Genomic DNA, 25,073 nt, shown 5'->3' on the forward strand with positions numbered 1-25,073 from the left:
ATTAGTCTATTAGATGACCAGAGTGATCTGAAGTTGGAGTGGGGATAGATGATGTTTTTCAGGGCAGGTGTATTATCTGGTTGGTTAAGTTCTTTATGAGCAACAATGAGTTGATTATACTGAATCTGCCTTGGTAGCTCTAGCCATCCGAGATAATTTAGATTTTTACAATGATGTGTTCTATAGAGCAGACCAGTTGCAAATCTAGCTATGTTATTATAGTAGCTTGAGAGTTTATTAAGATCAGATTTATTTAGGTTTGCCAGTAAAGGGGAAGAATAGTAGAGTGTAGAGAGTAGATGGGAGCGGGTAATGGAGGTCCTAGCATATGGGGTAAGGAATGGCTTTATCCTATGAGCCCAGTTTTCTATTAATGGTTTTGATTGTTTCGTTGACATGCACATCAAACTTAAGATTGTTGTCTATAATAATTCCTAGCAGTTTTGTATGGGCATCTGGAGAGATAATGGTACCGTTATGAGCCTTAATAGAGAGAGACAATGCCATGGATCTTTGAGTGGGGGTAAAAAGTATGAGCTTTGTTTTATTAGGATTTAAAATCAGACAGCGAGTGGCAAGCCAGTTCTCTACTAGGTTGAACGTACTCTGAGTTATTGATAGCAGCTCTGTTTGTGAGGTGCCAGTGCAGATCAACATTGAGTTGTCTGCATATTGAATGCAGATGGCTTCAGGGATTACTGTGTGGAGGTCATTGATAAAAATGGAAAACAGAAGTGGTCCCAAGATAGACTCCTGTGGGACACTAGAGTGTTGGGTAGGGGTTTTGAGAGTTTGTTCCGCCATAAGATGGATTGTTGTCTATTGTGCAGGTAGGATTCAAACCATCGGAGCAGGTGATTACCTGTGGCCATTGTTGCCAGGGTGTTAATGAGAAGATGGTGGTTAACCATGCCAAAAGCCTTAGACAGGTCCAAGAAAAGGGCTGAAGATAACTTGTTGTTGTTCCTGTTATAGTTTATTGCATTAGAGAAGGTAAGGAGAGCTGTGGTGGTACTATGATATGGTCTGAAGCCATGCTGGGAGTTAGCCAGTAGGTTGTTTTGGGTTAGAAAGTACAGGAGTTGTTTATGGATGCATTTTTCCATTATTTTTGCCAGAGGTGATACGATGGCTGTGGGTCTATAATTGGATAACTCAGTAGAGTTACCACCTTTATGGAGGGATATGACACAATATATTTTCCAGATAGAGGGGAATGAGGCTGTAAAGACTGGTAGAGATGGGTGAAGGCTGTCAGCCTAGCCAAATAGAATTTGACACATACTTCTGGTATTTGTAAATATAAATGCAAAATACAGGCTTGTTTCTTAAATGAAAGAAAACACTGTAAAATGTTGAACTTCAAGATTGTAGCAACATTGCCATCTGCTGTAAGGAAAACTAAGCCAATCATTTAAAATGTTCTTTGAAATTAAAATTATGTTTTGTATGTTCTTTGATTTCCAGAGCTCAGAGCCATTTGGTCTGGGCTATCACATTCTTTCTATTGTTTTAACTTAAGGAATAATTACTGGAGTGTACATGTGAAATGTCTTTTATTGTTGTAGTTTCCTTAGCAGGTGTTAGATTGTTAAATATGGCCTGGGAACTCCAGACTAAGTGTCAACATGATTTAATGTGTATACTGGGAAAAACTAAGTGTCACAATGATGTAATCTGGGAGTGCCCAGCAAAGATGTTTGTTAGTGATTTTAAAAACTAGTGCTCAGAGAGTGACTGTAAGCATTTTGATCTGACTATTCAACTCAGCACTGCCTTGCTCTATGTAAGTAAGTTATCTTAGAAGTGTGTTTTCTTGTAAAAATAGCTAGGACTATAAAGATTAGACTAAGTGTTTTTCTGTTATGTCAGAACTGTACTACGGAATTATTTTAAGTTTCTGTGTGATCTCTGAGCTCTTGAATAGCACTGTGGTATAGTAGTATTGTCTTGTGTTTTAATTATTTATTATTAAATATTTTAAAAACCTTTTACATGTGGCTGGTTTATGTAGAGATAATTAAGCTCTAGAGTACATTTCATGCTTATAAGTGATCCTGGGCTAAGCCCTTCCAATAAGCCTTAAGACTGCTTAAGTTACACTACTATTGGATAATAATATTGCACAGTAATAACTGGACACCCTTTTAAGGGCCTTTGGGTAGCTGATAATTATTAGCTGGTGGTGGCAGTAATTACCACCATATTGTCTGGGTATAGGGGCACAGCTGGATAATCTGTGTCAGATGTTCCCAGGAGTGTCTGTGAGGTTGTATAAATACTTATCTCAAAGTGTGTGTGTGTGTGTGTGTGTGTGTGTGTGTGTGTGTGTGTGTGTGTGTGTGTGTGTGTGTGTGTGTGTGTTAGCTACTTTGGCAGGGACATGAAGCACTGATTGGACAGAGAGGGTACTGGAGGTTTTAGCTTGCCAACTAGGCTGAGATCTGGACCCTATAGCTGTGCCAGTGGGGAGTCTTATTGGGGACCTGGGGAGCAAAGGAGCGACCAGCCCCAGACTGACTGTGATCTCTGTGTGCTCTTAAGGGAAATTGTACTTTACTGTGTGTATTTGTTATCCTTTCCTCTCATATGAGATACCCTCTCTAGTGTTAGTGGTGAGGATTGAGTCTCCTTGATTGCTGGGCTTGGGCACGGGCGTCACGTGGTTTTCAGTGGTAGGATCCACTTCACATACTAATTGGCTTGTAGTGGTGTGGGTAGAGTGAATCCGGTAGCTTATGTACAGTGATCTCTGAAGGTGTTTTGTACTCTAAAACAGCCACACAGTGAATACTCAGAGTTCAGATCACAATTGTTTTATTTCTTTTGTTAGATTAGTTAGTCAGGGTGAGCAGGCAACATGCCAGCAAAGAAGTATGGAAAGTTGACATTGAGCCAGCTGGTGGAGATGTGCCAGGCTAGGGGACTGGTGCATGGAAACCTGACTAAGGCAACCCTGGTTGCAGCCTTGGTTACAGCTGCATCAGAAAGCAGCATTCAGAAGGACAATCCAACTGGCAGTGGAGATACAATATCCTCGGAGAGTGGACAGCTCATTCTTTCTGTGAAGGACAATCCAACTGGCAGTGGAGATACAATATCTTCGGAGAATGGACAGCTCAACCTTTCTGCAGTGGACTTAAAAATCCAGCTGGAGCTAAAGAGACTTGAGTTGGAGGCCAGGCGTTTGGAGATAGAAGCTGAAGAAAAGGAACGTCAGAGGAGGCATGAGAGGGAAATGCTGAATCTTCACCAGAGTCATGGAGGTAATGGGGAAGGGAGTAACTGGACCCCAGAAGCATAACAGGTCAGTAAATTTCTTCCGCAATTTAAAGAGGGGAATGATTTTGATAGTTTCATTTATATTTCTGAGAGAGTATGCAAACAGTATAGTGTTGACCAAAGGCTCTGGGTACGGTTCCTGACCCCCTTACTCCATGGTAAAGCTGTAAATGCATTGGCTAACATGTCTGACATTGCATGTTTTGATTATACTGCTGTAAAAAAATGTCTTTTAGAATGTTTTAAACTAACACCTGAAATGTATAGGAAAACATTTTGTGAGCATAGATGCAAGGCAGATGAAAGTGTATGTGAATATGTTGCTGAACTGAGCACTTATTTTCATAGCTGGGTGAGTGGATGTCAGGTCACCACTTTTGAAGGGCTGGTAGACCTTTTGGTGAGGGAACAAGCCCTTAGCACTTTGCCTGTGGACATGAGGATCTGGTTAGCTGATAGACAATGTACTACTTCAGATGAGTTGGGGAAGAAGGGAGACCCATACCTGGCCAGCAGGGCAGCCCTGCACAGGAAAGGGACCTCCAGTACTGCTCATGGGTCTAAAGGAACACATGGTGGGCAGCACAGACTGCCCCAACAGAATCTGCCAGTAGCAGTGAAGCCACTAGTCCAGGTACACATCCAAGAGCTAGGGTTAAATGTTTTGAATGCAACCAGTGGGGCCATGTGGCATACAGGTGTCCATGAAGGCAAGATGGGGAACCAAAGGTGAGTGAGCCAGTAAGTGGAAAAGACAAAATGTCAATAGTAGGTTGTCTTGGGACAACAAGGGTACCAAACTACCACCAGAGGCTCTATCCTATTGTAGTGAATGGCAAAGTGGCCATTGCCAAGAAAGACACAGCCTCTGATATAACCATTGTAAAGCCTGCAATGGTTACAGAGGAACACTACTTGCCTGGGAAGTCTACTCCAGTCAGGGCTTTAGGAGGGATCCCATTCCAAATACCTTTGGCTAGGGTTCACCTTGACTGGGAGGGTGGAGAAGGAAGCCAGCAAGTAGGTGTGTTTGAGGATATACCTGCAGATGTCCTGATAGGGAATGATTTTGATAGTGCAGTACCCTGTGCTTGTGTAGTTACATGCAGTCAGGCTTGGAGACAAGCATGTGGGTCTGGTAGCCTGGGGAAGACCCAGACAGACCGCATACTTGCAGCCAGGACTGGTGAGGCGGTTACTTCAAGGAGGGAGCTACTCTGTAGCAGTGAAACTGAAGGTGAGCCACAGCTGCTTGTGGGTACTGATGGTCCTTTGGACATAGTGACTGCAAAGGTAAAGGTGAGTAGTAGTACCCAGGCTGACAGTGAGGCACCACTGTCAGAGGATGCCAGACTTCCTGTGGAAGGGGAGCTGGGAAGGGTTACAGGGAGCGATTTGAGACAGGCTCAGCTCTCAGACCCTGCATTGAAAGGCCCAAGGAAGGTATCTAGGGAGGCACCTGATTCTCGAGGAAAGGGGGAATCTGTATACTGGGACAGGGGGTTATTATACAGAGAGTGGACCCCTAAGGGAGGGGTAGAAGGTGAGAGACTACAGCTGTTGGTAGTGTCTAGAGCCTACCATCTGGCGCTTCTAGCCATAGCCCATGATATTCCATTTGCAGGTCATATGGGCATAAAATGTACAAAGAGACATATTATACAAAACTTCTATTGGCCTGGAATTTCCAGAGATGTAACAGGATACTGCAAGACCTGTGAGCAGCGCCAAAAGGTAGGCAAGGCAGGAGACAAGGTGAGAGCTCCTTTGATGCCTTTGCCTGAGAGTGAGAAGTCATTTCAGGGGGTAGCTATGGATACTGTGGGTCCTCTGAGTACCCCAAGTTCCACAGGGAAAAAGTATATCTTAGTGGTAGTGGATTATGCTACATGATACCCTGAGGCAGTAGCTTTGTCCTCCATTGAGGCACAGAAGGTGGCAAATGCTTTGTTAGAGATTTTCAGCAGGGTGGGTTTCCCAGAAGAAATACTGTCTGACAGAGGTGCCGATTTCATGTCAGACCTGCTGGCTTGTCTGTGGAAGTCCTGTGGGGTGAAGCACATGAAGACCACCCCCTACCATCCCCAGACTAATGGTCTTGTTGAGAGGTTAAACTCTACAATCAAGTCCATGTTATGGGAATTTGCAGATCAATTTAAGAGGGAGTGGGACAAATATTTGCCCCATCTGTTGTTTGTTTACAGAGAGGTTCCCAGGAATCCACAGGTTTTTCACCTTTTGAGTTGCTGTATGGGCATAGGGAGAGGGGACCTCTAGATTTAGTTCGAGATGAGTGGGAAGGTGAGTGTGAACCTCAGAAGGAGTCTGTTGTGGCATACGTCCTAAACCTCAGGACAAGGCTTAGGGAACTCATGGGCTTGGCCCAGGATAACATGGCAGAAGCCCAACAACAGAAAAAGGTGTGGTATGACAGTAATGCTCGAGCTAGAGATTATGCTGTGGGGCAGCAGGTAATGGTTCTCATTCCTGTCAGACACAACAAGCTGCAAGCAGCTTGGGAGGGACCCTACAAGGTGGTAAGAAAGGTAAGTGATGTTAACTACATGGTGGAACTGTGAGGCAGATGGCAGGGGCACGGATTGTACCATGTTAACATGATGAAACCTTACCATGATAGGGAGGTCCTTGTGCTGATCATTTACAGTGGATTCCAGGAGGAGTCTGAGGGAGATCTGGCGACTGATCTCCTCAGTGAGGCTCGGGATAACACCTTGGTGGAAGGGGAATCACATTTTGGTTTGTATGAGTTCATAAAGATGCCCTTTGGGATGAAGAATGCCACAGTGACTTTCCAGAGGCTGGTAGATAATATCCTAGCAGGAGGGTTTGCCCTTGCTTACCTAGATCATATTGCCATCTACAGCCATTCCTGGCCAGAGCACCTTCAGCATGTCAGGGAGGTGTTGGGCAGACTACAGAGGGCAGGGTTGACCATTAAGCTGAGCAAATGTCAGGTGGGTATGGCAGAGGTCTCCTACCTAGGACATAGAGTGGGGAGTGGTAAGTTAAGGCCAGAACCTGCCAAAGTAGAAGCAGTTCAAGCATGGCCTTCACCTGTTACTAAAAAGCAGGTGAGGGCACTCTTAGGGACAGCAGGGTACTACAGAAAGTTTGTCCCCAGTTATAGTACTATAGCTGCACCCCTCACAGACCTGACAAGGAAGGAGAGGCCAGATAAGGTAGTGTGGACCCCGGCATGAGAGCAGGCATTCCAGAAACTTAAAGAAGCTTTGGGAGGACCCCCTGTGTTAGCCAGTCCATATTACAGCAAATAATTTGTTTCATGAGAACCTCAGGACAAGGCTTAGGGAACTCATGGGCTTGGCCCAGGATAACATGGCAGAAGCCCAACAACAGAAAAAGGTGTGGTATGACAGGAATGCTCGAGCTAGAGATTATGCTGTGGGGCAGCAGGTAATGGTTCTCATTCCTGTCAGATGCAACAATTTGGGAGGGACCCTACAAGGTGGTAAGAAAGGTAAGTGATGTTAACTACATGGTGGAACTGTGAGGCAGATGGCAGGGGCACAGATTGTACCATGTTAACATGATGAAACCTTACCATGATAGGGAGGTCCTTGTGCTGATCATTTACAGTGGATTCCAAGAGGAGTCTGAGGGAGATCTGGCGACTGATCTCCTCAGTGAGGCTCGGGTTGACACCTTGGTGGAAGGGGTATCAATGTACCAGCAGCTATCTCCTACCCAGGTTCAAGAAATCCGAGCACTGTTGCAGGAATTTGGGGACATGTTCACTGGGAAACCAGGGTGCACCCACCTGGTGCAGCACCAGGTGGATACAGGACCCAAAAGGCCTATTAGGCAGGCCCCTTATAGGGTGCCTGAGAGAGTCAAACAGACTCTGAGGGAAGAGGTACAGGAGATGTTGGAACTAGGGGTGATTCGAGAGTCCAACAGTCCCTGGGCCTCCCCAGTGGTGCTGGTGCCAAAGAAGGATGGCAGCACCAGGTTCTGTGTGGACTACAGGAAATTAAATAGTCACACAGAGTTGGATGCTTACCCCATGCCTAGGACAGATGAGGCCCTAGAGCAGCTGGGTGGGGCTAAGTATCTTACAACCATTGATCCTACTAAGGGTTACTGGCAGGTGCCCCTGACTCCCAGTGCTAGAGAGGAGTCAGTCTTTGTGACTCCTTTTGGTTTGTATGAGTTCATAAAGATGCCCTTTGGGATGAAGAATGCCACAGTGACTTTCCAGAGGCTGGTAGATAATATCCTAGCAGGGACAGGAGGGTTTGCCCTTGCTTACCTAGATCATATTGCCATCTACAGCCATTCCTGGCCAGAGCACCTTCAGCATGTCAGGGAGGTGTTGGGCAGACTACAGAGGGCAGGGTTGACCATTAAGCTGAGCAAATGTCAGGTGGGTATGGCAGAGGTCTCCTACCTAGGACATAGAGTGGGGAGTGGTAAGTTAAGGCCAGAACCTGCCAAAGTGGAAGCAGTTCAGGCATGGCCTGCACCTGTTACTAAAAAGCAGGTGAGGGCATTCTTAGGGACAGCAGGGTACTACAGAAAGTTTGTCCCCAGTTATAGTACTATAGCTGCACCCCTCACAGACCTGACAAGGAAGGAGAGGCCAGATAAGGTAGTGTGGACCCCGGCATGTGAGCAGGCATTCCAGAAACTTAAAGAAGCTTTGGGAGGACCCCCTGTGTTAGCCAGTCCATATTACAGCAAATAATTTGTTGTGCAGGTGGATGCTTCAAACCATGGGGTGGGGGCTGTACTTAGCCAGATTTCATCAGAGGGAGAAGAGCACCCAGTGGTTTAGCTCAGTCGTAGGCTCCAACCCAGGGAGGAATGCTATGCAGCTGTAGAAAAAGAATGTCTAGCCATAGTGTGGGCACTGCAGAAACTTCAGCCTTATATGTATTTAAGAAAATTCACTGTAATGACAGATCACAACCCCCTAATATTGTTAAACAGAGCCAGCCAGCAAAATGCCAAGTTGCTAAGATGGAGCCAAGGGTTGCAAGCATATGAAATGTCAGTGCAGCACCACAGTGGGATTAGCAATGCCAATGCAGATGAGCTCTCAAGACAGGGAATGGGGTGAGGTACACTCAGATAGACCTAGCCCTCTCAAGCGGCGTTTCTCAAGGGTCACTTGAAAAACCAGCTTGAGTTCTCCAGGGGGGGGGGGCAGATGTGAATACTGGTATAGATGAATGAAGGCTGCCATCCTAGCCAAATAGAATTTGACACATAATTCTGGTATTTGTAAATATAAATGCAAAATACAGGCTTGTTTCTTAAATGAAAGAAAACACTGTAAAATGTTGAACAAGATTGTAGCAACATTGCCATCTGCTGTAAGGAAAACTAAGACAAGCATTTCAAATGTTCTTTGAAATTAAAATTATGTTTTGTATGTTCTTTGATCTCCAGAGCTCGTAGCCATTTGGTCTGGGCTGTCACATTCTTTCTATTGTTTTAACTTAAGGAATAATTACTGGAGTGTACATGTGAAACATCTTTTATTGTTGTAGTTTCCTGAGCAGGTGTTAGATTGTTAAATAATGTAGCCTGTTGGCCTGGGAACTCCAGACTAAGTGTCAAAATGATGTAATGTGTATACTGGGAAAACCTAAGTGTTAAAATGATGTAATCTGTAGGGCCCAGCAGAGATGTTTGTTAGTGATTTTAAAAACTAGTGCTCAGAGAGAGACTGTAAGCATTTTGATCTGACTATTCAACTCAGCACTGCCTTGCTCTATGTAAGTAAGTTATCTTAGAAGTGTGTTTTCTTGAAAAAATAGCTAGGACTATAAAGATTAGACTAAGTGTTTTTCTTTTATGTCAGAACTGTACTATAGAATTATTTTAAGTTTCTGTGTGATCACTGAACTCTTGAATAGCACTGTTGTGTAGTAGTATTGTCTTGTGTTTTAATTATTTATTATTAAAATTTAAAAAAAAACTTTTACCTGTGGCTGGTTTATATAGAGATAATTAAGCTCTAGAGTACATTGCATGCTTATTAGTGATCCTGGACTAAGCCTTTCCAATAAGCCTTAAGACTGCTTAAGTTATACTACTATTGGACAATAATATTGCACAGTAATAACTGGACACCCTTTTAAGGGCCTTTGGATAACTGATAATTATTAGCTGGTGGTGGTGAGCAGTAATTACTACTGTATAGTCTGAGTATAGGGACACAGCTGGAGAATCTGTGTCAGCCTTTCCCAGGAGTGTCTGTGGAGTTGTATAAATACTTATCTCAAAAGTGTGTGTGTGTGTGTGTGTGTGTGTGTGTGTGTGTGTGTGTGTGTGTGTGTGTGTGTGTGTGTGTGTGTGTGTGTGTGTGTATGTGTCAGCTACTTGGGCAGGGACATGAAGCACTGGTTAGACAGAGAGGGTACTGGAGGTTTTAGCTTGCCAGCTAGGCTGAGATCTGGACCCTATAGCTGTGCCAGTGGGGAGTCTTATTGGGGACCTGGGAAGCAAGGGAGCGGCCAGCCCCCAGACGGACTGTGATCTCTGCGTGCTCTTAAGGGAAATTGTACTTTACTGTGTGTATTTGTTATCCTTTCCTCTCGTATGAGATGACCTCTCTAGTGTTAGTGGTGGGGATTGAGGCTCCTTGATTGCTGGGCCAGGGCACGGGCATCACAGAGGCTTCTGATATGGACCGATTAATTAGAATGGAAACAGGGTATGCTATGGTATCAGCAGCTTTTGCAAATATTCGGGTGGGAGAAGTTCTGCAGCTAGGGTAGTAGGATTTAATTTTTTGAGTAGTGAACGAATGAAAGATGTAGAGAATGGTTGGAAGCTAAAGGAGGGCTGGGAGCTGAGAGTGCTATCCAGTGGGTTAGAGGAGTTAAGGGGTATTTGGCTCACAAGGACTTGGATGGTTTCAGTAAAGAAATTATTAAAGGTGTTAGCCACATCCTGTGGTAGTTTATTGGTAGAGGCTGAAGGAGGTGAAGTGGTGGTTTGACCTGGGTGCAGTAATTTATTTATCCCTGTCCAGAATTTTTGGGGGTTATTTTGGTTCCCTTGTTGGAGATGGCGGTAGCAGTTTTTTTTATCTAATAGAATAGCCCGTTTTGCCTAATTTCTTAGTTGTCTAAATTTGGTTTCATTTATAGGGTCATTTGTAGCACATCATGATGCCCATGCCTTATTTCTGACTATGATTTTTGTTTTAATTTCTTTAGAGTGCCATGGGGCAGCTTTTGTTTTCACCCTCGTGAAACAAGCAGGAGCATGAGAATCGAGGATGGTGAGGAATTTATTGTTAAAGTGGGAGACAGCTTGGGTAGGTGCTTTAGGGAAGCCCAGTTGCATGCCTTAAGTTCATCCTGAAACTTGCTAGGATTGAAGCTTTTACTATTTCTTATTGTTCTGTAGATGGGCTGCTGTTTGCACACTCAAGAAACCTGCAAGTAAGTAAGTATGCTTAGGTTTAACAGGATAGGCTTTGTGATTGCAAGTTTTCTACATTTCTCACTATTTTAACAACTTCAGCAAAAGGTGATCTATTATTGTGATGCAGTGTTAAGCTGCTTACACATGTATAGAGTGGAAGAGCTTATACTCCAAATTTAATATTATAATTTAATATTATCAGTAAATGAAAAAAGTAAGCATGAAGCAGATGCCAAGCTGCCATTAAAGTTCCTAGAGTGACCAGGATGGCAACAGAAATGGACAGAGCGCACAGTGACCCCATGTCAACAGAAACCAGTGTGTGAACAGATATTACTGAGTACTAACTGGTGACCCTACAGAGAGATTAAGTAGAAGGAGATCTTAACTGTCCTACCATTATGTGAAAGAATCGGATCACAAAATTCAGACTTATTTTGAAGGACCTCAGAAAAACAGTGAGAAATATAGAAAACTTGCAATCATGAATGATAATTCCAAGCTAACAGCATGAAATACATTATTATGATGCTACAATTAAAATACAACTTGGTGGGTCCTGCAGATAGCTAAAAGAAGCAAAAAACAAGCAAACCCAACTAGCACAGCAGGACCCCCAACAGCTAAGCATTGACCTATGAAGCTAAGCTCCTTGCATGCTAGGCAAACACCCACCTAAACTGAAAAAGTGTGAATCCGCATCAAGGGAATAACAGACAGTTTTGGTTAACTGGGAGAGCTATGTTGAGTGAAAGCTGGATGTAAAATCAATCAACCTGCTAAACAAGAACAAGGAATTGCTACACTCCATGTAAATTCACTGACAGGACACAGCTTTGAAGTGGATGACAGGAGGAGGCTGAACATCCTATTTATCCAGAAGACGATGGAAGGGCAGTGCAGCAAAGCTACTTGGCTTGGCATCCAGAATCTACTACTCAGGAGGGAGACAGGCTAGAAACAAGGTGGGAATTGTGATGTTGGGGAGACTTCAGAAGACAGTGAGTGATGTCATCAGAATCAATGACAGACTCATAGCAATTAGACTACAGCCTAATGATAGGGCAGTATTCATAATCTCAGCTTATGCCCCACAGCAAGACTGTGATAGTGAGAAAGAGTACATTCAAACAGCAGTTGCAGGTCCTACTAGATAAAGCTGGGCAATATGAATTGGTGTTGACAAAAGAGGACCGAATGAACATATTGGGACAGGCAGAACAGGGTATGACAACTCTCTGGGTGCACATGGGTGGGACAACAGGAATAAAGAAGGAGAGGTCATTCTAGACTTGTGTCTGGCAAATGGCTTGATGGTAGTGAACACGTGGTTCAGAAAGAAAGACAGTCACATGATCACATACAAGAGTGGCCAACATGCAACTCAGGTAGACTTCCTCCTAGTAAGGAAAGGTCACTAGGGTAGAATTAGCAATTGCAAAGACATTCCCAGTAAAACAGTCAGCCCACAGCATAAGCCACTGGTTGCCACAATCAGTTGCAAGCAGTGGATAGAGAAGGCTCTAAGGTAAACAGACACCAGGCTGAAGACCTGAAAGTCGACTGGAGAGAAAGCACAACAATTCAAGGAATTACTCCAAGTTCTAACACCTCAGGAAGAGGATGTAATAGGTGGAGCTGAAGAAGAATGGCAGCACCTCAAAACAGCATGTGTAAGGGTTACAGATGGGAGATGAGCAGTTTAAACCAGGATGCAGCACAACTGACCCAGTGTTTGCAGTCAGACAGATAGCTAAGAAGAAGCTAGAGATGAGGAAAGAGTCCAAATAGCCATTCCTAGATTTGAAGAACACATATGACAAGGTTCCCAGAAAGCTGATTTGGGCAATCCTGCTATGGTTCGAAGTCCCAGAAACATTGGTAGAATTAGTGCAAGCTATGTACAAAGACCCAGTGACTCAAGTATGAATAGTGTTTGGTCACACGGGGGGCGGGGTCCCAGTGGTAGTGGGTGTACACCAGGATTGAGTTCTGAGCCCACTGCTGTTCATACAGGTGACATACTACATTAGCAAACAGGCTTCAAGGGACAATGCAGAAGCTGTATTGCCACTGAAAAGGATAGAGGAATGAAATGTAAAACTGAACGTAAATGAAATGAAACTGAGTACAGATAACACAGCTGTAATGGCAGCAAATGGTGGAATTCAGAAGAAGCTGAAAATGGAGGTAGAAGGGCAAATCGTGGAACAGGTTAACAGCTTCAGGTATCTGGAAAAGGTGGTTGAGGAGAAGGAAAGTCTAAATGAGGATGTCAAAGCTAGAATCAGAGGGGCTGCAGCCAACTGGCACAGAGTATGTGACATGAGAATGCCAAAGAAGCTGAAAAGTAATGAGTACAAAACAGTAGTGCAACCAGTACTACTGTATGATACAAAAACCTTAAGAATTAGAGATCAGTAGAAGGAAGAGGAAGTAGTACTGAAGAATTAGAGATCAGCAGAAGGAAGAGGAAGTAGTACTGAAGAATTAGAGATCAGCAGAAGGAAGAGGAAGTAGTACTGAAGAATTAGAGATCAGCAGAAGAGGAAGTAGTACTGAAGAATTAGTGATCAGCAGAAGGAAGAGGAAGTAGTACTGAAGATTAGAGATCAGCAGAAGAGGAAGTAGTACTGAAGAATTAGTGATCAGCAGTAGGAAGAGGAGGTAGTACTGATGAATTAGAGATCAGCAGAAGAGGAAGTAGTACTGAAGAATTAGAGAATAGCAGAAGGAAGAGGAAGTAGTACTAATGAATTAGCGATCAGCAGAAGGAAGAGAAAGTCGAACTGATGAATTACACATCAGCAGAAGGAAGAGGAAGTGGTACTGAAGAATTAGCGATCAGTGAAAGCAGAACAGTTGAGGAAGCTAGAGCTTATGGAAATGAAGTGCTGAGACAGGTGATAGGATGCACACTGTGAGACAGATGAAGAAATCAGGACATAAGAGCAGAAGCCAAAATAGCTCCAATTGCAGGAAAGGTCAACGAGAACAGATTACGGTGATTCGAGTACATGTGCAGAAAAGCAGATGACAATCCGGTGAAGATGATTTGGGACAGATAGGAAGAGAGTAAAATGAAATGAGGATGTCCAACAAAAAGGTGGATGGATTGTATGAGAGAAGACCTGTGACAGTCAGACATGAGTGCCGAAGAACACAGGACTGTGGCATTGAATAGAGAAAGATGGTGACAGGTGACACGACACCTGACCCCATGTAGAAAATGGGAAAAAAGGGATTGATGATAATGATGAATTAATTAGAAAACCTCAGCACAAACAACCACCAATACAGACAAAGCAAAGGCAGAGGCAGAGTTGTTATACCTTTCACCAGGAACAGTAACCACAACCACCACGTCCAAAATCAGCAACAGTCATCCCCAAGTTTTTCTCACGCTGTCTGGTCCAAACCCATATGAAATAAGGGTTGATAACAAGAAAATCCAGTTAGTGCAATTGGACCTAACCCAGGTAAAACAAGAGCAAAAATTAAAAAAAAAATAAAATCCAGTTAGTTTACTCAGGTGTTAACAAGCTTAGTATACCACAGCTCTGCACTCTAAAGTGCTGACTAGTCCAGCTAAACTCCTTATATAGCAGGCAAACACCTGCATAAGAGGAGCTGCAACTCAGCAACAAGGAAATATCAGACAGCCAATAAGTTACAAAAACTCAGAAAAGACAGCAGCCAGTTCAGACAGACAGGGACAGAACTGCTGCTCTGATCAACAGGGGCATCAACCAGAACCACAAGCCCAAATTACAACAGTCAGGCCATCTACTTATATGTTTCAGTATGAAATCTAGATCATCAAACTCCTTACTGTCATAGCAAATGTGGATTTGCTCAACTAACCTGTGAATACTGCTAGTCAGCTTAAGCATGATAATGTAGTTGTTAAAGACCAGAATGCCTAAAAATAAGTACTGTAACAGAAAGCAAGCAGTGCTAACAGTACTCTTAATGTAGTATTGTAATGATGCAATCATCAGCTATGCAGTGACATCCACTCCGTATTCATTACTGTGATCAGACAGTGATCCTAATACTGCAGTCATCGGCCAGCCATGCGTAAGTACTGCATATTTATTACTGTGATCAGACAGTGATCATAATACTGCAGTCATCAACCATGCGTAAGCACTGCATATTTATTACTGTGATCAGACAGTGATCATAATACTGCAGTCATCAACCATGCGTAAGAACTGCATATTTATTGCTGTGATCAGACAGTGATCATAATACTGCAGTCATCAACCATTCATAAGCACTGCATATTTATTACTGTGATCAGACAGTGATCATAATACTGCAGTCATCCACCATGCGTAAGCACTGCATATTTATTACTGTGATCAGACAGTGATCATAATACTGCAGTCATCAACCATGCGTAAGCACTGCATATTTATTACTGTGATCAGACAGTGATCATAATACTGCAGTCATCAACCATGCATAAGCACTGCATATTTATTACTGTGATCAGACAGTGATCATAATACTGCAGTCATCAACCATTTGTAAGCACTGCATATTTATTACTGTGATCAGACAGTGATCATAATACTGCAGTCATCAACCATTCGTAAGCAGTGCATATTTATTACTGTGATCAGACAGTGATCATAATACTGCAGTCATCAACCATTCATAAGCACTGCATATTTATTACTGTGATCAGACAGTGATCATAATACTGCAGTCATCAACCATTCGTAAGCACTGCATATTTATTACAGTGATCAGACAGTGATCATAATACTACAGTCATCAACCATTCGTAAGCACTGCATATTTATTACTGTGATCAGACAGTGATCATAATACTGCAGTCATCCACCATGCGTAAGCACTGCATATTTATTGCTGTGATCAGACAGTGATCATAATACTGCAGTCATCAACCATTCATAAGCACTGCATATTTATTACTGTGATCAGACAGTGATCATAATACTGCAGTCATCCACCATGCGTAAGCACTGCATATTTATTACTGTGATCAGACAGTGAGCATAATACTGCAGTCATCAACCATGTGTAAGCACTGCATATTTATTACTGTGATCAGACAGTGATCATAATACTGCAGTCATCAACCATGCGTAAGCACTGCATATTTATTACTGTGATCAGACAGTGATCATAATACTGCAGTCATCAACCATTTGTAAGCACTGCATATTTATTACTGTGATCAGACAGTGATCATAATACTGCAGTCATCAACCATTCGTAAGCACTGCATATTTATTACTGTGATCAGACAGTGATCATAATACTGCAGTCATCAACCATTTGTAAGCACTGCATATTTATTACTGTGATCAGACAGTGATCATAATACTGCAGTCATCAACCATTCGTAAGCACTGCATATTTATTACTGTGATCAGGCATTAATTGAAACATTAGTTATCAGACTGCCATGCATTATCTATGCATTTTCATTATCTAGACAGCAAACACTTTAGATTTGCTTTATTGCATATATGTCCTTATATGATCTGCAGAAACGAATCCACTCAGATTTAGCCATGAGTATAATTCAGAGTTGACTTTTAGCTGAGAAAACTTTATTTGTAGAAAACATGATATGTTATGTATGTTTAGCACTGCATAAACATTCACTGTTTTCAAACCAAGATATGAGGATTCTTAGTAAAGTCAAACCTCTTCCATGTCCCTTTCACAGTCGACATCACACTTCAAACTCATATTTCCTTTCTGAAGACAAAGATGATTCTTTATTCTTGCACCAGCTTTTAGAACAAAGATGACCCTACACATATTTGTACCCTTTTCACTAATCTGGCTAAATGTTTATAATTACCCTTTGATGACAACTCAGCAATCATACCAACATAGACTGGATCATGCACAATTGTACAAATAATACAGTGAACCCTTTTATCTCAGGACCCTCACAAACCATGCAATGGCAACAAACTTGAGTAACAAGCTATGACATACCAACAGCAGGTAGTTCCAACATACAAAATGGAGTGCCCCGAACAATCACCTCCTGCATGATGATAGAGAAACTATAGACGTCAGCACGGAACGTCCCTTTCCGCTCCATGGTCATGTCTCTCAAAATTTCTGGAGCTGTCCATAATAGCTCTAAGACATACAGAGGAGAGGAAACAACAGTAGTGAGAAAAATAGCAAACATAAAAATGCATACTCACGAGCACATATATATACACACAAGCACATAAACAAAATGAACAACAGAAAACAAGAAAACAAGCACTGATTATGAATGTAACTAGTACAAAATAAAGATCTGAATAGGTATGCACAGACTGGAACAGGGACAGTAATAGAAAATGTAGATTTCAGGAAGACTGTAACAAACAGAATCTGTCAAAAGAAAACGGGTTGTCCTCATTTTTCTGTCTTAATTAACAGCTGTAAAACAAATATATATATATATATATATGGTTTCACTTCATATTACCGAAATGCTGAAATATCGAATTTCAGCATTTTGACAGTATAAAACCAAAACCATCACAACAATGACACTTCACAATCACAAAACTAAAACATCAAACATACACAATACAGCACACAACACACAAACTATAACACCCACACCAAAAGTGTAATAAGAGACTTAGGGACACAGGTGGACAGTGGTCTCACCTTCGATAACCACATCTCCACAACAGTCAGGAAATCCTTCTGTGTGGCACACCTCATCACTAAGGACTTTTCATCCAGAAAAAAGGAGGTCATTGTCCCACTGTACTCATCCCTCATTAGACCCATTATAGAATACAATGCCCTGTTTGGTATGTACCTCTCCAGACATCTGCAACAACTGGAAAGACCGCAGAAATACCTCTCTAAATGAATCGCAGGCCTAAAGCAGATCCTATGCTGACCGTCTAAAAAACTCCACCTATACTCTGTCACATATCGTCTACTCAGAGGTGATCTCTGCTTAACATACAATGCCATGTCAAACCCAGAGCTGTTGCACATGCTACACTTAAAGAAATCCCAATCCCTCAGAGACACATGCTCCAGGGAGCTAAACCTTGTCATCACAATGAACAAAACATGCTGAAGGGATAGCTTTCTGACCCAGAGACTCCCCAGACTCTGGAATAGACTGCCCATACATGTCAAGCAGGGTGCCTCTTTGGGCCTCTTCAAAGGGAACCTTGATGATTGGATGGGAGATAGAAAATTCACTTTGGGGATCACATCAGTCGTCCTGCTAGTAAGGGGTCCAGGGAAGTAAATACTGTAGGAAGAAATAGCCAGGGAATTGTTATGGCTAGGCTTGTACAGGCCCCAGGGCTGATAGCCTTGTACCAACCTATGAACCTATGAACAAAACAGTTAAATACAACAAAACACCACACAGACACATACCTACACTACACAAATGCAGGGTGACTATGCCCCCCCCACACCCCCCCTACTTATATATACTAACTCCGAGATCACACAAACAGTAAAGAAAAAATAATCACACACAGCCAACACACACAATCATACCTCCACCTACCTATCCTAACCCACTCGTACAAGTTAGAAAACACTCACGCACACTCACACACCTTAAACTGCAGACACCGTCCGAGCCAAACACTTCCGCAACATAATGTATATGCATAAGCGCAAATTCAACATAGTCCTATTCGTGCTTATGCACTTTCATTATTTTGAAGTTTCGACTTCATGGACAAATTCGATATTTCAGCAATTCGTGTTTATGAAGTGATAAGTAGGGGGGGTGTGGGGGGGCACAGTGCCACACAGAAGGATTTCCTGACTGTTGTGGCGATGTGGTTATCGAAGGTGAGACCACTGTCCACCTGTGTCCCTAAGTCTCTTATTACACTTTTGGTGTGGGTGTTATGGTTTGTGTGTTGTGTGCTGTATTGTGTATGTTTGATATTTTGGTTTTGTGATTGTGAAGTGTCATTGTGATGGTTTCGGTTTTATACTGTCAAAATGCTGAAATTCGATATTTCAGCATTTCGGTAATATGAAGTGAAACTCTCTCTCTCTCTATATATATATATATATATATATATATATATATATATATGTATATGGATTCACTTTATAACCTCGAAATGCTGAAATATCGAATTTCAGTATCTCGAGACTATAAAACCGAATCCACAAAACACCGACAAACAAAAATCAAGAGAGAGAGAAAGACTATACGTACAAAAGATGGGGAAAGCTCTGAAGAAATGCAAACCTGATATAAAACTTGTGAATATAATGCATATGAGTTCTCACATGCTGATGTATATAAACTGTAAATAAATAAACCGGCTGTAAATATTTTTAGGCAAATGTGTGAAATGTGATTTTAAAAACTGTGGCAGATAGAATCATTTCCCAGGTATAAGGAATCAGCAAAAGGCTGTATAAAACATGAGCTAAGTTAGCCCAAGATTTGTAGAGAGAGCAGGGGCGGCTCGTCCTATCGGACTGCCGGACTGCAGCCCTCCCACCTAGAAAAAACAGAAGAAAAAAAATCTGCAAAACAAAAAATTATTTTGAACTCAGACTGCCTTTATCGGCAGTCCGGATAAGGATTAAGAGGTACCCAGCAATCATTGCTGTGAAATAACAGAAAACTAGAGGAGCTCCGGACTGCTTCAGCCGCAGTCAGAGGCAATGAGGAGGACTGAGCTGCTCTCGCGGGACTATCAGTGTGTGACTGCATGGGCTTCAGGTAGGTGTTTGGATTGTGGGCTTGGTGTTCGTTCGGTCGTTGGAGTTTGTGGGCTTGCTGGATTACCGGGTAGGTGTTCGTTCGATTGCACAGGCTTCGGGACAAAGGCACCAGGTGTTTGTTCAGTCGCTGGAGTGCCGGGTAGGGTGTGTTTGCTGGTCGGTTGCTGGAGTGCTGGGTAAGTTGTGTTTGCTTTGATGGTCGGTTGCTGGAGTGCCGGGTAGGGTGTGTTTGCTGGTCGGTTGCTGGAGTGCTGGGTAGGGTGTGTTTGCTGGTCGGTCGCTAGAGTGCTGGGTAGGGTGTGTTTGCTGGTCAGTCGCTGGAGTGCCGGGTAGGGTGTGTTTGCTGGTCGGTCGCTGGAGTGCCGGGTAGGGTGTGTGTGTGTGTGTGTGTGTGTGTGTGTGTGTGTGTGTGTGTGTGTGTGTGTGTGTGTGTGTGAGTGACTGCTGCTACTATGATATCATCAGTGCAGATACTAATTCAGGAAAATTCCACAAGTTTGTTGAAGTTTTCTAGTACATGTCGTAGCCTGTATGACAGAAGTTTACATGCCTTATAATCACAAGAAGATACTGAGAACTGTTTTGCAAATGTTTTTTTTTTAATTGTGATTCACTTTAATATTGTTTATTACATTATAGGAAAGTCTGTGCATGCTGGTAAGCATGTGTGTGCCAGATTAACAAATTTAAATGACTTGCATTTTAACTCTGACACAACTCTAAACTGAAACATGGGAGGACATGGTTCAATCAGTAACGTCCTGAATTTGTATAGCACTTGAATATTTACATTTTCATGAAGGTTCCCCTACGTACCTGTTCAACATTTTCTTGCTAGGAATTGCTGACTTGTTTTAGTGGGCGCAACAGTTTGAATTTATAAAGATCAGCACAGTTTTAAGAAGCAACTTACGTTTTCAATTAATGAGAGGGATTCTGGACAGAAGCGCAAGGAGAAAAGACAGCAGTCTGAAAACACCAGTGTTAAATAGATAAGAAGAGTGTTACTATTTCCTAGGTTTATTCTTGTGTAGTATTTAGTGCTTAACATTCCTTATGTGTAGAGCTGATGTTGAGTGTGCTTTAAATTGATGGAGCTATCATAGTACCTCAATCATTTTGCTGTTCCTGGTTGAGGGACTTTTGCAGACACTGTGTGAAATATCCTGTCTGTTTAAGGGGTAATGGTTTCTCTCACTTTCTGAAAGTGAAAATAGTTAAAATTACACTGATGAACAAGATGGTAAATCTACTTCATTTAAGAAATACAATTTTGTGCTGAGATAATTAATATAGACAGTTATTAAAATGGCCTGGTGCTTTTAAAAATATACGACTGATTTGAATGTTCCTAAATAAGCCCATGACATGTACTACATAACATGTACAATAAATTGCACATGGTATGTGCAGTATAACAAGTACTGTGATAAGTTCCTGAGCCTTGTTACAGCCATGGGATAACCCTGGCATGCATGACTGATGGTACAGCCAGACAGTGCTTAGACCATGAATGATGTCTGTCGACAGCTGTGCCACTGCATGCACATCTTTAGTACTTCAGCACGCTGCAGATGGACAGATTGACTGACTTATTGAAGATCAATGCATAGACTACTACCCTCTATTTCAGTTTTCTTTTCCTAGCTGAGCGAACAGTACTTTGACTATTTTGCCTTTTCTGCAATGTTTTGTATGTCTTGTTGACAACAAAGTGTTTGCAGCATACTGCATTCACAAAATGTTCTAATGACTTGTATTGAGTAGCTTGATTGACATTGCAAGCCAAAGTAAAATTGAGCTGGTCATAAATGTACGTTATAATAAGTCATTTGTTGTATAACTATTATTGGTCTGATTCATCATTTTATAAATTAAACAGATTGAGCTACAACTTGCTGCTTTGGTTTGTTGAAAAACAGCCTCTCTATCTCTTGATTTTCTTTGATATTAACTCCAGCACTTAATTCTTTCAGAATATTATTAATTTCAGAAACTAAATCAACCAAATTTCTTCATCTTTGGCATAGGGTGCTATCCATGTTTGCAAAAGTCTCACTAGACAGAGACAGACTATGACAGAGAAAATCAAAGTATGGGCTAAAAGGTCCATAGTAAGAGTTTAATATAGATTGATTAAGAAAAGCAAAGATAAATCTCTACACTATTTCACTCCTTCTGTTGCATGCAAAGTGCGCCACCACGTTTGCTTGCATCCACTCAAAGAAGCAATGTTTTTAAAGTAACACATGTGGGGGTCATCCCCCTTATAAGTGACTAACTCCTGCCAACACACAAAAAATAGAAGTAAAATAAAACACTAATAATGGTGTCTCACTTGTCAAGAAACACAACAGTGTTTCAGTTAAAGAAAAAAATACTTGTAATATCACTGAGGATACACTTAAATAGTCTGCTCACAGGGGTGATCTTTTTAAAGTAATACTAGCACCCTTTAATGTTCTGAATTCCTACCTTCAAATACACAAGTATTAGTAATTTATTTTATCACTTGTCAAGGAACACATCAGTAGTTAAAGTAGCTTGTAAATTGTAATGTCTCACAGAAAGCTCATATTGATGCACCTGTGGGAGTTTATCACTTGGTCTAAATGAAGATCTGCAAAAGATGTAGGGCTCTGTACAGTCATGAATGTTTTGTGCATGATGACACAACAAAATTGTGTTTTAGGAGTCAGGACCTCTGCAGTGTTCCATTCAGTCTGTATATATGTTGAGTAAGAGCTCTGCTCACGTTCTTGGTTTGTTTATCAAACATATTCATTCTGGGCATGTGATTCCACCAATGGTGCCTCATGTCTCTGTTCCTGTTCATTATTTTCCAGTGCAGCCTCAAGTGACTGTGATCTCTAGTATGCACGTGTGTGGATCTCTACAATATATGAGATGGGTAACATTGAACTCTGACCCTCAACATCTCAAGTCATAATTCTCTCCTGGAAAAGGGGAAATTGCTTTCTGCTGGTATGAGGAAAGTAGCTGCTGCAAGTTCCTTTATCTAGGGAACTTGTTCATACATGAGGATAACAAAGAGACCGAAAGTAGATAGTCACTGCCCTGACAATACTGCAGGCATTGTGCAGGAATGTAGCAAACTGAAAGTTAAGCCATTGGATGAAGCTCTCTCTCTTTCCAAGTTACAGCCACCATCTTGGGCAGTTTTGTCATTATTGGTGCATGCGTTTTGTTTTATTGTTTACTGGAAAAATGTTCAAAACACTAGGAAGGTATATCAAAGAGCACATGTATGTTTCATATGCAAGGGGCCTATGACTTGAAAACGGCACAAAATTAATCTTTATCTGCCACTGGTAAAATGTATTTTCCTTGAATGTGGGTTTCATTGCTGTTTCAATGAATGTGAGTTTCAAGGGCAGAGAAGTTTTAATGCTAAGTTTGTTTAGCAGATGTCTTAGTGTTTGTGCTGTAAAATGCAAAATAAAACTTTCAAATGAAGTCCAAATCATCATAGAAGTAAATAAGTATGCACATTAATGTTTATGGTAAATGGAGTGAAATAGCCAAGTAATGGATAATTGGAATGGCTGCAGGGGGAGGCTCCATTCGACCATTATTTTGTGAGTGGGAAGGGCGGCAAACTTAGACAGCCCCAGCTGAACTATACCTCCCAACTGTCCAGATTTTCATAGAATGAATAGATTTTTGCTTCTTATTTTTGGTTTGTTCCTCATAAAATTTGTGGTTTTCTGGCAAATAATTTAGGAATTAAGTCACTAAATAATGACACTGAGTTTCAGACTTCATAGCCTTCAGAAAAAATGCATGCTGAAGTAAGACCTGTTCTATCAACTGTCTCAGTTTATACAAGAGCAATTTTTAGTACTGTTTATATGTTCCCCCAATATATTTGGCCTTGTCCAGATTTATTGCATTAACAGGTAGAGAGGTACATGCAAATAAATTGCTTTATAGAATTAGGCATAGCCAAACATCTCAACTGTCTCTGATTTTGGCTCATATAATAATCCCTCTGCAAAATAGCAATTTTGGAAGAAAACATGGAGGGGTTTACAATTAAGAAATAACTGTAATAATTAGAGTTATAGATAAATGCATGTAGATTTTTTTATTTTGTCAGCTACTCAAGTTAGCAGTACTAATATTTAAAGTGTCCCTTCTTTGACAGGTTCCCAGCTGTATTGTGTTGCTATTTTATATTTTTACATCACATTTTTGGTCCATTTTCATAAAATTGTTTTTTTTTTTTTTTTGGCAAATTAGTGACAAATCATTAAAGACTGACGTTAGAAAATAATGACAGGCATTTGAGTTTCAGATTTCATACCATTCAGAAAATTCATACTAATGCAAGGCCTATTCTATTATCTTTCTAAGTTTATAAGAGCAATATTTTAAAATTGTCCTTATTTTTGGGCCTTTGTCCCACTTTGTATGGCTTTGTCCAGATTTCTTGCTCTGAGGTTGAGAGGTATGACAAATGTGTCAGGGTCATCACAGTCAGCCAGAGACATTTCAAATTGTGACATACTTGTTGCACCCCACTCCCCCATGTAGTGACTCTGGATATGTTGAAGCAAGGCAAGGAGTAGTTATGCAGTGTAAATGTGCAGAGTATCCCCCCCCCATCCAAGGTAGACACAAGTACTAGAGTAGCTTTTCATCTGTCCTTGATTTTTGCAGAATGGTCTGGTTTCTGTTATATTTTTTTTGAGCTGTTGATTATGCTTATTACTCAAAGTGCCTGTTGCTCTGTGTTTAAGTAGCAATACTTTAATGACCATCAGGTAAGCTTGGTTGAGATTGTAAGATGCAACTAAGCTTTAATAAGCATACTGTTAAAGAATTGCCAACACTGAAAGCCTTTCTGCTGTTGCCATGTAGAGAATACTTAACTAGATAATGTATAAGCCTTGGGTATTGAAATGCATATGACAGTATTTGTAATAAAGGACAGAATTACATTTAGTTTAAGAAGCTCATTACACTTAGAGACTTCCAGTCATCTCTGCAGGCTTTACCCATAAACTAAACTGAGTGCCAATCGTGTTGTCCATAACCTGTACAGTAATCCTTTTAAGCAGTGTATCTTGAGCTTATTTCTTGTTTGCTTTTCATTTTTTACTTTGATCATGTTTTCCCCATGAAACAAGTAGATAGTTGTCAGGCAACAGGTCTTTTCTTGGCTAAGGAACATGTTTACAAGTGGGGACATCAGAGATTTCTACTTTCAGCATGTTACTTGGTACTTTAATAAAGCTGAATATAAATTAGAATTAGAATTGCAGTGCAAGAAGTGGTTTGAGTTGAGTGCTGCTTATTTTTCTTGTACTTGATTTTGACTGGCATTCCATTAATGTATTTTAAAAAAGTAATTTATTTTTTCATGCCTCACAACCTTTTTGTTTCCATCTAGATATTAAGTAAGCTGTCATGCAGCCAATGCACTGAAATATTTTTATTCTTCTACACTTCATTTTGTCTTGACTGGACTCTCATAATGACAGTTTGGCACCCACAGCAGTGTATTTAGTTAGTTTTTGTGGTTTTGAGCATAGCTCCTCCCCTTTCTAGTTGGCTGCACCCCTTCCCATTGACCCCACCCACTCAGCTGTCTCCTGCAGCCCCCCTTTGATTTG

At 41.5% G+C, this 25,073-nt stretch overlaps 1 protein-coding gene across 1 annotated transcript in view; it reads right to left on the reverse strand.

Annotated features, from left to right (window-relative positions):
- GUCY2D (guanylate cyclase 2D, retinal) overlaps nt 1-25,073 on the reverse strand; it is a 1,710,150-nt gene that overhangs the window by 742,930 nt on the left and 942,147 nt on the right. The window contains exon 10 of the mRNA XM_044076324.1: nt 16,693-16,842. Coding sequence (XP_043932259.1) covers nt 16,693-16,842 — 150 coding nt within the window. The remainder of the gene's footprint in view (nt 1-16,692; nt 16,843-25,073) is intronic.

Source organism: Protopterus annectens, chromosome 7.part0 (genome assembly GCF_019279795.1).
Source record: "Protopterus annectens isolate FY-2018-M chromosome 7.part0, PAN1.0, whole genome shotgun sequence".
NCBI lineage: Eukaryota > Metazoa > Chordata > Ceratodontiformes > Protopteridae > Protopterus > Protopterus annectens.